The sequence below is a fragment of the Haliaeetus albicilla genome, chromosome 7 (genome assembly GCF_947461875.1).
Source record: "Haliaeetus albicilla chromosome 7, bHalAlb1.1, whole genome shotgun sequence".
NCBI lineage: Eukaryota > Metazoa > Chordata > Aves > Accipitriformes > Accipitridae > Haliaeetus > Haliaeetus albicilla.
In genome coordinates this window covers 10,342,421-10,359,255 of record NC_091489.1, presented here as the reverse complement: position 1 = coordinate 10,359,255, position 16,835 = coordinate 10,342,421, and the positions used below count along the sequence as shown (strand labels likewise).

General features: G+C 40.4%; 1 protein-coding gene across 3 annotated transcripts in view; it reads right to left on the bottom strand.

The window, feature by feature from the left end:
* Positions 1 to 16,835, bottom strand: part of AGPAT4 (1-acylglycerol-3-phosphate O-acyltransferase 4) — a 76,966-nt gene that overhangs the window by 10,014 nt on the left and 50,117 nt on the right. For all 3 annotated transcript variants that reach the window (XM_069786900.1, XM_069786898.1, XM_069786899.1), the window contains 4 exons: positions 15,076 to 15,229; positions 9,304 to 9,406; positions 7,056 to 7,131; positions 1,577 to 1,775 (listed from right to left, as the gene is read on the bottom strand). In XM_069786900.1, the coding sequence (XP_069643001.1) occupies positions 1,577 to 1,775; positions 7,056 to 7,131; positions 9,304 to 9,406; positions 15,076 to 15,229 (532 nt within the window). The remainder of the gene's footprint in view (positions 1 to 1,576; positions 1,776 to 7,055; positions 7,132 to 9,303; positions 9,407 to 15,075; positions 15,230 to 16,835) is intronic.

Here is a 16,835-nt window from a genome sequence, read left to right as displayed (position 1 = left end):
TCCTGTTCCCGAGGAGCACCCCCAACCATAGCGCTCACTCTTCACTCCCATCCTATTCACCAGTCAGAGAAGGGGACGGACACACACACACACACACACCCCACTTGTGCCTTCCAACAAGTAAGGTGGGTGAAAAAAGGTGCTTCTAAGTTGTAGTCACTGCTCCAAGAAATTCTTACACTCTTTACATAAAACACTCCCAGGGTAAAAAGCACCAACAATTTCTCCAGGTGAGGACCAGAGCACAGGATTCCCCTCCCTTTTGCTCTACCTTGCCCACATTAATGTACCAACTATTATGATGGACCTTATCCTTGCTCTTCTTTTCCTTCCCCTGGCCCAAAGCATCAAGAAGCAAATTTCCTGCACACATGCACACACACACACAAATTCTTCCTTCTCCAATTATCTTTGTAAGAAGCTCCCACAGTAGCTTACGCAGGGTTTGATTTGGTGGGCACTTTCTGAAAAAGAATATTGTGTGCCTACCATATCAAGCTCTTCACAGATGGGCAAAAGGACATTAGTTAATTCATTTTGATCAGACTAGCATGGGGCCTGCTCAAGATTCAGACTTCTGAGAATGCAAAGAAATATTATGTGTTAGGAACAACTTCCTAGGCGGAAAGCAAAGATGCGCTTCTAGATGCACTTCTGAGACAAGAAAACATTTCATGTTTCCCCATTTTCTCTGTTGTTATTTTGGACATGGCTTTTTAAGCTAACTCTACTATCTCTGCATCCAAGTTCACTCAGAGCCAGAGGGACTGAAGTTCTGTTTCCTTCTCCAAGGGTGATAGTAATATACACAGACGTTAAGGTGATGAAGCCATAAATACATGTGATGGTCAGTGCAGCCACAGAAAATATTTGCTTTATAAATATATGACTTATTCTGGAAGGGAACTTATTCTTCAAACAGGCACCCAATATGCCAAAAAGCACAAACACCCAAATAGGATGTAATTTGCCAAACTGACCTCATTCCTGCTTCCATGAAGGACACCAAATGAGAACTCCCTCCCTTTCTGTGGGCCAGCTGCTTGTTTTGTTTTCCTTCCTCCTCTTAAATAACATACCAGTTTAAACACAAACCAAGGCAGTTCAGAACTACCACAGGAACTGTAGGCATCACCTCTGATATTCTGTGCCCTGTGATACATTAAGTCAAGAGTAGATGGCCACAACAGGCTGTCCATAAATCACAAGTTCACGCATTTCCAGTGGATGACATATCAGACTATGATTAGATGAAAAAATTCTCAACAGAATAAATTATCCTTGAGCATCTATTCTAGGCGTTCAAAGTGCAACCCAGTAACACACTACACAAGAAAAGAAACCTTTTGTAGGCAACCCACTGGCAAGTTACTGTTCTGACTTCTGCAGAAACAGAACATTTTGTATGCAGCTCTTACAAAAAAAATAATACAACTATACAAAAATAAACAAACAAACAAGAATCTATTTAACCTGTTCCAAGATAAAGTGGATATAGTTTCAGATGGTCTGCTGAATTCACAAGTCATGTTTATATTTAGTAAGCCTCAATAAATCTTTGTTTCAGAAAACTTACCCATTACAATGACAAATGCAAAACTAGCCAGTGTCAGTGATGATCCACTGTTGATCATGTTGATAAGCAGCTTGAATAAAGGATATAGCAGCAATAAGGCCCAGAAAAGCCAGTTCAAAAGCGTCCATGGTCGTCGGGGTGGTACTATAGGGACTGCTGGGTAGGTTCCTGTTCGGTAGTATTCTTCCTGGAATGCATCCTAGTAGAACAAAGGAGGGCAACAATTAAATCCCCATCTGCCAATAAAACTAGCCATTCCTGACTTTGATGTTCGTCTTTCTGCAGGCTTGTAACCATGGGGGAAGATCAAAGAACAAGTCATGGCTGGAAAGCTTGTACTTTGAAGTCAATGAACACCCAGTCCAAAACAAAAGAGCTTACATTGATGTGCGCATCCTTTCTTTCTCCTACACATAAAAGCCTGAAAAATGGCATGCCTGGAGAGTATAACAAGCCCAGTAAAACAAGAAGGGTGAGGGGTCGTACAATCCTGACCATCCTGCAAGAGCCGCAGCCACTGGCCAAATACTGCTGGTAAGCTATAGAAGCGTTTGGGCTACATGTTCAGCAGCAGATCCTCTGTTCCCTAATGTTTTCTCCAACTACTGCTCTAAACCAGCATCCATGGCCCTGTCAGAAAAGGTGAGTAGACACTGTCTTGTCCCATACTCCAAAGAACACCACCCCCTCCTGTCTGCTTTGTCCCATAGATGCAGTCTTGTTCATCTTGTTCCCATGAAGCTTACGGAAGGAAGTTTGGGCGCTGAACCTCTCTACTGACAGTTGAGCATGCAAACAGTTTAGAATCTCTCACTGGTTTTGACAAAGGACTCCCTTTTAGTATAATATGAGGAAGACAGTGGGGTGGGGTTTGGTTTTTTTTGTTTGTGGTGTGTGTTTTTTAAAGCATAGAAGACGTAGAATTCAGCACCTTCCTCTAGAGCCCATATGGATGAACGGCATTGCCTTTAGCGATGTGATCAACCCAAGACATCAGAGTGGGTGGGGGAAAAAAAACGTTGCTACTGGTTCAAAAGCAAAGATTATTAATCTGTGTTGTCACATAAAACTGCTTAATTAATGAAGTCAGCATTAGACTGACATAAAAAGGAACCTCAATTTAGTCAGAATGAAGTACTAAATTTCTTCAAAGAAAGGAATACTTCATGATTGTTTCCAAAAATTCTGGCAAAGCCAAGATTGTCCTTATCAACCACCCCAAGATTATTTCTACTATGCTATGATTTTACATTTACCTACCCTCCAGTTGACACAGACAATTCTTTACTTATTTAATGGCAACTTGAGCAATTACAGGCTGCTAACATTTTATCTATTTCAAAGGGAACATTCAGCTTTTAAGAGACTACACAGTAATTAAAGCATTGCACTCTCTTTATTGAGATTTGAAAAATTATGACTGTTTCGCACGTGCGAGCTAGATTGTACTGGGATCACTATGGCCAATTAATTAGCTGTCTTCAACAAATTACACAGTGTATGAAGTTTTCTTTACAGTGCCTCGAGGATTTTGGTTTATGACTGGTTTAACACAGAGCTACTAATCATCAGTAAATTGAATTCTACTATATACAATTAGGTTTCTAAATACAGGTATTACCCAGAAAAGTTAAGAATTTCTGACTATTATTGGTATTGCCATTAGGGGGCCTATTACTACAGAGAGCAAGACAGACTCACTTAAAACAAGCGCAGCAGTTTTCTCTTTGTTGGCTCTGCACGTTATTAGGGGCAGCAAAACCGTTGACCACATCTCACCAAGAAGTTTGAGACAGATGGAATAAATACACAACGGTCAAAACAAGGTTAATGCCATCACCTCCACTACACGTTTTACACCACTGTGGGGAACAGCTCTTCAATTCAGTTACAATTCCTTACCCTTAAAAACATTCACATTCCTTGCAGAAGAGAGATCTGTGGATTGATCTGTCTTCTAAGCCGTTGCAAGGGTGCCTGTGTACCCATCAACAGCTCAAGTCAGCATTGAAACCCATGATGTACCTTAAAATTTCCCTTAACCACCTCGCCCACATTAAGTTCCTTTCATTCCCCTGCATACAGAGCCTATTTTCAGTTTGTAATAAATCCCACCTACCCAAGTATCATATTTGGACATAGAAACATGCTCCCTCTAATGCCCCCACCAAATTCGAGTTACTTCAGACAGTGGGGTGGGTAATGCAGTGGTGGGAAATCAGGGAACATCCGTCATCTTCTGAGAGGCTAACTGGATTCTTCCCCACTGCTCCCACCAGGGAGGTCTGACTGCAGAGGTATGCCACTGCCCTTTCATGAGGAAGCCCACAAAGAATGAGCTTCCAAAAATACATCCTTTGTTCCCAAACACTGGAGTTCTGTACACTTCCCCTCTTCAGTTATGCTCTGCTAATTCCCTGGGGCATTTCAGCATATATTTTCACGCCTTGTTTTCCATGCTTCTCTTACAAGTGAGAAGAGTTAGAAGCTCACTTTCTTTTTAATGGAAATTAAGATTCTCAAGCAAAACTTCTATTTCAGGCACTGAGGCTCTAAGGAGGTGAAAAAAGAAAACAAACATGCAAGGGCTAGCAGAGTTGTGACTATTATACAGTACTTCTTCAGACCAGGCACTAGGGTGCTCAACCTGGTCATTTTTAAAGTCAAAGGCAGTCTTTCTAGCAATGGCAGTTTAAAAAAAAGAAAAAAAAAAAGAGAAGAAAAGAAATGAAAAAAAGAAAAGCCAATGTGCAACACAAATTGCACCTCTGTTGTAATTTGGCATTAACAGTGCTGGCCAGCCATAGAAAGACAAAATTCATCCCAGGTGAGGAAGAAGCATGTGGACATGGTACTCACTGTAAGCCTGGAAAACGAAGGAGAACACTGTCCGATTTAGAATAGCACAGTGACACTGTGTATCTGGCAAGGCCCTGTTCATTGCATTTGCAGCAGTGGCTAAACCAGAAAATTAAGTGATAAGTAGCAAGAACATAAACACACCAGATTCCCAGAGAGCAGTATCTCAGAATGAGGTACATGTAACTGAGATCAGGCAATGAGGTAAAATCAACAGAACAAGCTTTTCTCAAAGACTCTTATTTCTTTATTAATGACAATTAAAAAAAAAAGAAGAAAAAAAAAAAAAGTCATGTCCCTTCATGTCCACTAACTGCTGATCTCATTACTCATTCAAACAGCTTTGTGGCCCTGATCATCACAAGTGGATGGCACTCCAGCCTTGACCTCAGTACCTGTGACACTCCCCACCTACTACATCATACTACTAGAGCATAATTCAGCACCCAGTATGCAAGTCTTGAGAAGGTACGGCAAAATTATGAAAATCACTGAGCATAAACAACGGCACATGCAACCATAATGCAACATACAATAGGGGCTCTGTTTTTCAGTAGTGTGCATACCTTGTCTTACTTTGAAACAGAAAGTGGAGTGCTACAAGCAAAATAGACAAAACAGGGGATGAGTGCCTATCTTGCAATGAATTACTGCCCTTTGAATACAGGTTTTTTTCATTTTATCATAAATGTTTACTGACTCTGAAGACATTAATCTGAAACAGACCTCATTTTTTGAAACAACACCTAGGTGGCAATGCTCCCTGTTATCCAACCTAAGAGCCAATTATGTTTTTAAAGATGCGGGGCAGAAAGGTGAAACAGAATTGCATTTTTACTCTGCAGGTGGGCTTTCATCATCTCAGAACTCTTGAAGAAGGTGTCCCCACTCCATATTCTCCCAGTCTGATTTTACAGAGACATGGGCTTGTGTAAACCAGGAATGACTGCAATGAAGTAACAGTTTCACTAATACAAAACAGCTGAAGGAAGAGGAAGATGCTGCCACCTTCAGAAAAAAACCAAAACCACCACGAAAGACACAAAAAAACAACCAAAAAAATGCCACACAACCAGAATAGTTTTAATGGAAACAAAATCTGAACATGCATTCCTTCCTCCTATACTTAAACAGGAAACTATGGATTTAACCAACCAGCAAATTAAGTTGTTATGAAGAAAGCAGGATAGATGTATGCTCTGTTTGCACTAGAAACAACTGAGCGTTCGCGAAAGAGGGAATAACAGAAAAAAGTTCAAGTGAATTACTTTAAACTACGTAATAACAGATTCGGGAAAAAAATCATCACATTCTCATTTGATTTATGTTCTTGTCTTGCAAATGTCTAAACAGTTCTTAGGAACATGAAACAGGGTTACAGATAAAGTCATAGTAGCAGAAGGTGGACTTTTGCAATGCCTGCAGAGAGCACGGGCCCACGGGTAACATGATGCCTTTCTGCAGCAAGGTGTTAGGGGCCATGTCTGAATTAGGTGTTAGTGGCACAATCTGCAAGAACGGAGATCAGAGACAAAGCTAGTAGGTCTACAACTGAGGTCTCAACACACATTTACTTTTCATATTCCTGTAAGCAAGCCACTTAGCGGGGCTGTTAATTAAACCAGAGACAGTCATGGTTTGAAGCCGAGAAAGACTAGAACATAGTCAATACAGAAATGCTAACGTGGTGTTCTCAGTGTACAACAAATAACACAGCAGAATTTTGCTGCCCCAATGAGAGGAAACCAGAGCATAGCTATACTCTATTACTTCAGAATCCAAAGCACTGCTGTATTCCAGCCTGAATAGATAACTTAGATCAATTTATTGGAGCAAACTGAGCTGCTAGGCCCTCATGTTTTGCATACCTATGACTCCCACTGATTGAAATGGGAGTGCTGCCTCTATCCAAAGAGCGCATCCCCCAACCATTATCTCCTATGTTCATAAAAACAAAACCCATGAGAAACAGATTCTGAAAGTCTGAAGGACGCATATGAAAGTATTCTGAGGAAAAAAGAAAAAAAAAAAAATCAGTGGACATCTACAAATGCACAGTCATTATTATTCTGCCCCCATCCTATGTAATTAGCAATCTTAAATACATACCTTCTATGCACACAATGTGAAAGCAATTTATGAGCCTGTCCTATTAATATTAGATCTTTGCCTTGGTAAAAAAAGACAGGGTAAAACAAGGGACAAAAATTCTAATACACTAAAGCAAAACATACTTCATTTAGCCCACAAACTACTTCTTGATTTAGGAAGTGCCTTTAAGGGGAAGAAGTCCGTCTACCAACCAGGAGGTAGTTGTGTCTTTCGTATCCTTATGCAACTTTCTAAAGAAGAGTTCTAAAACTACTCTATGGAGGCTCGCTCAAGTTTTCTTCCTGTTGCTCTAAGTACAAAATAAAGGCAATCATGACTGACAGCACAAGACCAGTTTGTGTCTGAAGAAGCAGAGCACTTATCCTGAAAAACAAACCAACCAACCAACCAACCAACCCCAAGCCCCCAAAGCAGGACCACTATGTATACACACTGTAAAGGTCTACTAGCAGTATAAATAACTGGGCACTAAGTGGCTCGCAAGTGCTGTCTAGACAAAAAAACCAACCTTTTCTTGATACAGCTTGTGGAGCCAGTTAGAACATTCCTGCTCATCTTCTGGGACTTCCTCTAGCGGAATCCGCCTGCCAATGGTAAACAAGAGAAATTGAAGAGTATTAAATACTTCAGCTCCTATGAACAGCACTTACATTATACAGAACTATACAGATAGATTATCCATCTGACAGAAGACTCACTACTCTTTCCACCTTTTTTAAATTTGTGGTAACAGCTCCCAGATCAGCAAAATATAGTTTGCTTCTAGAGCCACCTTCAGTTTTTAGATGTATCTGAAATTTAGAAATTAAGATTTCTGAAATAGTAATGCATTATGTTTGAGCTCACTAGAGCCACTTTCTAGATTAAGGTTTGCAGTTTTCTGTTTCCAAACAAAGGTTTTAAGTGAATTAATTTCTTACCCCGCCTATGGAGTTCAAGGCTGTATTTAATCAGCGAGGCAGCAGAGAGAAAAAACGAACTATTCTCCTTATACCTAGGGTAAAGCACTCTAGTATTTTTCAGGCAACATTTCCAATTCCTGTATTTTTTGTTACGTGCAGCTTGGTTGGATAATTTCCAGCAAAATGGCTTCTATCACTGAAAAACCCTCTCTTGACAAAACAGAGTTTTCATCACATTACATGAATTTTGGTCAATAATCCTGTGACAAAAAAAAATCCCCTTGTCATCCTCATTCAGGTATGCTAATAGCAATTTTTAATAATTTTAATTTTTTCAATATAGCATATATTTTAATTAATATCCATTAAGAGCGACATCAAATTAACTTTCTTCAGCACAGGAGAGAGCACTTTTCACAGTCGGGACACTCCTGTTTACAGTTAATAAATTAAGAGGTGCAACACTACTGTTTTGTTCGTTTATTTAAGAAAGCCATCAAATGACAAACATTAGAAGTCAACAGAATTTAAGCAGAGACAAACAAGGCCATCCAAATTTTACAAACTTCCACCGAGTGCAACACCTACAGCACATCAATAAGCAAATATGGAAGATTTTGAAGAACATCTGTGATGGTCCCCAATTAATTGCCAAAACAAATTTTGCCATGAGGTTTACCCTGCTTGCAATAGCTTTTCAGGAAGCTTAAAAGGACAGAAGGGCAAACAGCTAGCCCGAGTCATGAAAAGCAATTTCCATGCTCTGCTAGATTGACTGGCAGCAGGCTGGAAGGGTGTAAAGGGAGACACAGCAAGATGCACACCTCTACAGTGCATTCCTATGCCTCTAGGAATGGCCCACATAGGTAGGGCCAGCTGCTCCTCCATGAACACTAGCCAGCCAGGCCATGTACACCAAACACAAGGCCACTAGGCTGAGCTACCCACGAGAGCCAAGTAGGAATGCAAACTCGGGTTGCAGCCTGAGGAATCAAGAGAAAGTTTCTTTTTACCCTTGGGCAAAAACAGTTCTGAAGAAATATTTTTTCAAACAGGCAGAAAAGGGAAGGTAAGAAGAAAAGTTCACCCTACTCCACTTCATGTCAGTACCCAAGATAACCCCTTTATAGGTATAATTGGCTGGTCCAGTTGGTTTATGATGAACTCCTGATCACTCGTGGCATCACTTCTAGGCTCCTATGCTCCAACCTTAAACCATCACATGCCCTGAGTGCCTGCAGCATGGGTGCTGCTGGTAGAGCCTGGCCTGGGAATAAGGGCCTTGGAATTGGCCCATTCCCGTTAAGATTATGGGAAGCAAATGGGGTATTCATCACTTATAGAAACACTAATGATACAGAATCCAGGTAACTGTTTTTTCATTAAACAACCCCCTTTTTGGTAGGGAGGGAGTGGCAGTCAAATACATCAACAACCACACCAAACAGAGATGGGAACAGTCCTGAGCCTGGCCTCCACGTGAGTGGAAATTATTGTGCCAGAGAGAGGTATAAAGCCACTCCATCTGAAAACTTAGTAGATGTTTGGTATTCTGGCCAAATGACTGAAAAGAGGTCCCACTGTGGAGCTGACAAATAGACACACAAATGAATAAAAAAATAACAAACAAAAAATCCTGTTGACCTTTATAGAATCCCCACATATTTCTAGTCACAGAACTTTAAAAGAAACTCTTCCAATGCCATATGAGTTTTTATCTGCAGTTACGTGAAGCCAGGTTGGTAGAGATTTGCTGTCCATTACCTGCTTGAAAGTATTTCCTTATTTATGCAATTGTGATTGCAAGTACACAGTCCTGTATGCCAAAAAGGAATTAAAATATGGATTACTTGCCTTACATATAAATCTGCATGATATTTCTTTCCATTTAGAACTCCCAGCAACGTTGGATTCTCATTATTTCTAAAATTGAGGGTAGAATCATAGACTGCAGAAACTATAAGAAGAGAAACAGGTTATGTGATTACTGTAGTAATAGAATGGAAATAAGTCATTCTTTCTCAGACAAGGAGCATATTTAATACGAAGTCATCAGCAATAGCACCATAGTTTTAGCTGTCACCAAGGTAAAGATGATGACGGAATATTCAACATGCAGGTTTTAAGAAGCAAAATAACCAGTGACCCTTTCAGGAACTACACCAGCAGAATAAAAGGTTTGCTCTCCACCCTTGTCTCCTTCCCCATCAGGTGCAGAATGTTGGGCACTGGGAACGCAGTTACAGTTTCTGACAATTAATATACCTAGGACATCCTAGGAGTCAAATGGTTGAAAACCTATTAGCTTTCTCAGCTCACTGTGAATGACACAACTCCCCCGCAAATCTGGGTAAATAACCAGGCAGATACACACTTTATAAACAATAAGCAACACATACAGTTTGACTAAGAATGGGTAAAGTGAGAGACATCCTACAGTAAGAGGGCTTAATGCAACTATGAATCACTGGGGTTCAAAACAACCTCCCCTTCGTGCCCATTATTTGGTAACTGAGGCACTTGCTATAGGGCAAAGGCAGAGACAGAATAACAGACCATGTCCTGTGTAAGCTGGGCTGCTGCTATGAACACATGCAGCTGTGAGGAATAGAACATCGAAGTTCCACAGAACAAAACTGCAGCCAAACTTTGAGCCCTGAGAAAACACTGTTTCTGCAGTTCAGGACTGCACAGTAACAGTAAAAGTATTTACAAAGGTCATTTGTAGTTAAACTAAGACAGCATTAACAAGCAGTTTCCATGGAAAAAGTGTTCACTGTTTAAACTACATAAAGTGTTTCAAAAAATTTAGTTGAACATGTCCTTTGAGATGCTATTTTCCTGATGTCACAAAATCACCAGAGCGCAATTAATTTTCCTGACACTGAAAACCAATTGTACATCGTCGTATGAATTCTAAGATCAATGACAGCAGTGAAACTTTTTTTTTCTTTTTTTGTCACAAGTGTGACTAACATGCACTTCACATGTAGCTTGCTGTATTTTAGGTTTTCTGCTCTAGAGTTTTGCAATAATGAACACTGTGATGAACCTTTACTGTGAGAGCTCTTGACCCACCTAAGAAAGTCTTTTATTACACAGAACAGATTTGCTTTTGGTTTTGAAGCCTCTCTAGCTACGAGAGTTAAATATGGCTTGGTCACGACATTCAGCCCCCAGAAACTCACCAAAACATTTGTTATTGCAAAACAGAATTCACACACAGCACAGAACAGAACAGCCTGGCTTCAGTGCTGCAAGGAAATCCTGAAAACAGAGGCCAAAACCCTGTCACTGCATACTGACTGTATCCCTCATTAACAACTCTATGCTCTTCCTACTACAGTTGGGTTTTTAGCCCAAACTCAAAACTACAACACATAAGCCAAAATCTGCTACAAGCACACTGCTCTCCCTGTACAATATAAGTAGGAAATTACTTTTTTTGAATAAATTATCTACCTCCCTCTTTAAGCTTCTTAGTGTAGAAGGATTTTACTAATCTACTCTAATTTACTAATCCAATGTAATTGAAGGAAGACAAGAGCTCAATTTGGTTTATACAGGGTAAGCTTCTTAGTTTATTCTTTAATAGCCTGATTACTCTAATGACAATAGGGACGCAATAAAGGAAAGCATGATGTACGCAGCACTTGTTCTTTCGTCTTTTAGAAGATGGCTACATTTAAGTTATTCATACTAGCACAAAATGATCTGAAGTGAAGGCTGGGAAAGGGAGGGGAAAAGACAGTGGAATTCACTGTACTGCTGGTATGACAGCCACCTTGACACAATCCTTTGATTTAACATTTCATTGCTCTGGTCATCTTGATCAAAAATCATTCAGGCTCTCAAACTTGGTAGCTTGCTCAGGAGGATGACCAGGACCCTCACTAAATTTTGAAAAAAATCCAGGACTGAAGTGCAGCTCATGGGGAAAAAAAAGTAATTGCAAAACCCCCAAACACTGTCATAGTGAACCGTATGAGAACATCACCCTGGAATTTATTCTCATGCGTTCCCTATAAGACAGTAGTTCTCAGCATGCACCATTGGAGGAAAAGGCTGACAACTTGGAGTTATCTACAATCCATCATGAGGCCAATTTTTAAATACAAGTCTTAACTAAATCAAAACAGCTGAAAGGAACTGTCAGATATACAGCCAGGCAATAAAAGTAACAGTTAAATATATCTTTTGTAATACTTATGACATTTATTTTTATTGTAAGTAATAGATGACTGTTTTAGAAACAGAGCTGTATTTTCATTTGCTTCCACGAACAATACAGGTAGCAAACTCTACCACCTAACAGCCATTTATTAAGACAGCAAACAGCTTCTAGAAATGAAGTTCCTGGGGGCTGCATCTGTACTACCAAACTGTTAGAGATGGCCACTTGTTATCAGAACAAGTTAAAAAAATATTAAAAGCACTCCTTTAAGAATCAAACTGTGTGCAGAGATCTGAATTTGTGAAAATAACTCTCTGAAAAGAATTCCATTATCACTTATGAAAGAAATGAGTTAGGAGGGAAGGTTCTTCGCTTGTTATTTTGTGTGAAAGATATCTTTATCCAAATACATCTGCTTATGCTGACAGATATGGCATCACTGGTATTGAGGCAGTTTCCCATGTATGCACGTTAAATAAACTCCTTCTGAAGCTAAGTTCTTCAAAACAGGTGGACTTGCCAGACTGATGTCACCAATGCCTGTTGCCAACAGGCACAGAACTACTGCACCAGGCAGCATTAAGAGTTGATAGAAAGTTTTGAAAAGGACCAAGATGTGATGACTGCTATTGTGGGTGAATTTCCACTACAGCCACAGAAACCAGCCAGCCGGCCATCCTATAGTACTACAGCCTCAGCCAGGTTGCATCACACCCTTGTCAGAAAGGAGGAATGAAGAACAGAGGAAAAGGAAACTCTGACCTCTGTCACACCCAGCTTGGAACTGGATCCAAACATTTGGCTTGCCTTCACTGCTCTGTCATGCTGCAGCTTTCTCCCTTAGCAAGGCACTGCAGCCAGGCCCACCACCCCTTGCGGAAGAGCAGAAAGAGCATTAGCCTAAGTGGCAGGCCCTAAAATGGGCTCAGGCAGCTCAGCACCAGTCTCTCACTTTCAGAGACATGCAGGGATACCCCACTGCAGGCTTGGCCACTGACATGAATGTGAATTGTACTGCAAGAGAGACAGGTCAGCCTGCAAGAGTCATTCTTGTAGATCATTAGAGATGTCACTGAACTGAAGTTATGAACACCTGCATGCTGCCTTTGCTTCTTCTGCAGACACAGCAGCAATTCAACAGTCACACTGATGCTGTTTGGAACAAGTAATTTGAGGCTGTAATAGAGGGATACAGTCACTTGCTGGGCCACATTATAAGGCAGAGCATAACAATGAGACTCAGGGCTCACTGATTTACAGTGAACAAGTCAAATAGTACTATTTACCAGTGTAAATATTAAAAAGAAAAAAAATGGCCGAATTACTACAGAGGCTATACCTCTGCATATATTGACACCTACAATAACATGCTACTGCTTACAACGTGTGTACCAAATGTCAGTGCAGATTAAGTGATAAGTGGTCAAATCCTATCAATATTCATGCAAGAAAGGAATAATTTCTAGACAGAATTTACATTTCTAGATTATGGACTGTCAAAACCAGACTTCCATCACGTTCTCTATTCAAAAAACATTTATGGACTTCCTTGTTACCCGTACATATTAATGTTACAAGGAACTCTAAAAATAAGAAATTGCTTACAAAGGCCTTTCAAACGCTCTTCACATGCACCCCTTGTCTCTATAGCAGAGAAACATACAGTAACCCAGACAGTTAACGCTTATTATCTCCCTCTCATTGCAAAAAGTGACAAGGCAAGTAAAGCAACATACCCAGAAGAATTTGCAACACTGATCTGGGTTCATCAGCTGTTTCCCTCAGAGGTTTGTTGGTTGGGGTTTTAAGCTATACTGTTCCAACAAAAACTATCTATGAGAAGTTATGACTCTCTGCATTTCTCCTTGAACCCTCCCAGAGAAATATTACCTTCATTTTAGCCTTACCCTGTTTGATCTAGCAAGTCACAGCTTCTGAATTAAAGGAGTGACACACACTTCCCTAAGTATACAAATAATCCAGCAGTCTCAGTCTTCTTTTTCTGAAGGTATTTCAGATATTTAGGATCCTAACAAGTGTTACTGTAGTGTGTCATATGAATGCCTAAAACTTTTTATAAACGTCACTTGGATTCCCTAAAATTGTTTCCTTTTGAAACATTTTCCCACAAATCAGCTACTTGTCCACAATCATACGTTTTATTCGCTTTACACAGAGTAGTGAAAAGAACAAAATCACCACCAAAATAACCTGTCCCTGATTCCCAGCTCAGGGCATTGGAGGTCACATAGAGTTTTGACTCAGCTCTTCTTCAATGCCTCAAGTGTACCACCCCCTGCCCTCAGCAAAACAGTCGCCTTTATACAAAAGGGAAGGTTACACTGTGCCCTTAAGGGAGCTGCAAATACTTACTATTACTTCACATATCAGAAAAGATCCAAGCTATGCTATCCATTTTGGGGGTGGAAAGTTGTGGATGCCTGACAAGCTACAACAGTGATACCATCTACCTGACTTGCAAGAGGATATGTAGAAGAAACATGACAGATAGCAAGACAGCTGACTGCCAAGCTTTTTTTACAGCAGCTATCCCAGATCTGCCACATGAAAACACGTCTTCAAAGACAAAAGAAGTTTTGACATTAACTTCAGTGAAGCTAGAACATTTTCTTCTAAACCACCAGCCACTTTGTCTTTCTTGCATATCAGCCTTCTAACAACACAGATTTCTACCAAACCCCAAAGACACTGTAGCACTATGGCTACTTAGCACTGTCTTTCCTTTGCCCATGAAGTACACAGCAGAAGACTTTGATGGATTGTATTAGTCAAAGAAAATCACTTCAAAGCCATGTGTGCCATATTCTCACTGATGTCACTTTAAAGTTGGCAAATGCAAGTAACCAGAAATAACAGGGAGGGGGGAGTTCAGAACAACATTAACTAAGAAAAACTTACTCATGTTCCATAATGTAGAAATAATTTATTTATCAATTTCACCTACATGTATCTTCAGCCAAGGCCTGCTGACCTTCCCCAGCTCCACTAAAGAGTACATCTATACAGAAATTTAAAGCAGAATATTTTTTGATTTAAAACTGGTGTTGAGGCAGATATTTACCACAAGATTTAAGACACACTGCCTCAGATTCTCTAGTGAAGTATTTGCTTCATTTAGAATAGGATTTTTTAGTAAATACTAAGATATATTATCCTTTGGCAATAGGTACAAAACATGAAACTTCAGATACCCCGCTACAGACTCACAGTAACAGAAAATTAAACAAACAAACAAACAAATAACGAGGTTGCCCCAGCACTTTGTTAGTAAAACCTAATCTTTAATTTTCACAGGCTAGTGGAAGGAAGGTCAGAAAGGATCCCAGGGCTTTTCTGCTAGGACACATGCTACAGGCAAAAGAAGAGCATGGCAAAGTGACAACAGTTAGACGAAATAACCATTTAGCATTGTTCCTTGTGACTTTCCTTACCTACATTTCTCAAACACTGCACGGTGACAGCAAATCCTTTTGTTCGTGGCAGTAGGTGATACTTCAGCTTGGGCAGACCTTTGGCTTCAGCTACCTGCATACTAATCTCGTGCTTTTGTTCTGTGAACCTTGTGCCCTCGCAATGAATCAGGAACTAAAACCAAGAGAGAACTACAGTTAGACAGCAGCTCATGTCTTCTACATCTGCCTGACCAGAGGCCTCTCTAACTCCCACCAACACTGCCCAAATGAACACTGTTAGCAGGAACAGGTGTAGCCACATACACATTTAGGTAATTTAATTGCCCTGGAGTCAAAAATAACCTACCCCAAAAAGCCAAAACCAAGCCCTCTCAATTGCCCCCACCCATCCAACTTGGCATCCTCTGGTTTGAAATCTAGCCTTTAAGCTTTAACATCTGCTCTGCTACTTGCTATCAGAATGACTTGATTTCTCTAAATGAGTCACTCCATCTCTAATGAGATGTTAGAAAACACTCAAAACATACCTCCTGTTGCAAACCTCTCCCTGATGGTGAGGTGTTTGAGTGTCACGTTATCTAAAACCTGGTAAGTGCCAACCCGCTTGCTTTCACTGTGGCAAGAGGACCACTGACAACTGCAGACAGTAACTTTGACACCAATGACTGAGCTGGTAACAGATGTAGGGCAGTAGATGCAGGAGAACTGAAAGCCTCATCCCCTTATGAACTCTACAGTGGAAGCGCTTAGACACAAATGATTACAATTTTGCCACTGGCAGGCAGAGGAGAGCAGACAGATCTTTGGAGATTTACCACCTGCTCATCTGCTTTCTGCCAAGCCTGAATGCAAACTAACACATCAGAAAGCATTGCCAAATTGCGCAAGTCCTCATAACGCACAGCACAGATTTAGCCAACAAAGACACGGAGACTAAAGAGAACGAGCCAAGCAGCCAGCTTCAGTTCCAGCTCATCTAAGAGCACATTTATTCACATAGCACATGCATAATGTTAAACAGCTAGATGAAACATACAGAAACTGATGAGAAAATCCCTCTAGCCCACTTAGCATGCTCTGTCTGTCCACCTTCCAAGGTGCTACTGCTGTGCCTTTTGACATTATGTCACCATACAAAGGCAAATTAAAACTCCACATTGCAATAACTCCACATGTACATCAGCTGTGTCCCTCTTACTGTAAGTATAGCTCCTTCTTAGTAATCCCTCCACAGCAGTATATAAAGGTGGCAATTTGTGCTCACCAATTAGTGCTAAACTGCCTAGGTATACAGAAAGGCATTCAACACCTTTTAAGAGTCACAGAGCACAGGCAAATCCCTGTGAGACAGATTAGAACTAGAAACCAAGAACTGTCCCTTTGCTAGACAGCCTCCTGCCTGGAAGTCATTTAATCATTATCCAAGCATAGAGCTTAATTTTGATTGCTTAGTGTTCATTTAAATCAATGACAATTAAAAAAAAAGTTTTGTTTCAGAGAATGAGAGATACAGCATATAAACCTACACTAGGAAACTGCTTCTTAGGCATTAGTTTCTGTAGGCCTTTGTGAGGCTGCTTAAGGTACCATTTCCTTAACTGAATCCCTCTGTCACCATCACCAGCTCATGAGAACTAGGATTTTCCTGATTACTGAGAAGAGAAAAAATTCAAAGGCTTTCCATTCCCAGACCAGGAAATGCCAGGCAGGCTCAATACTAAAAAATGATGGTGATGCAAAAAGTAATACTTTCCTGTTACTGAAAGGTGACACCAATC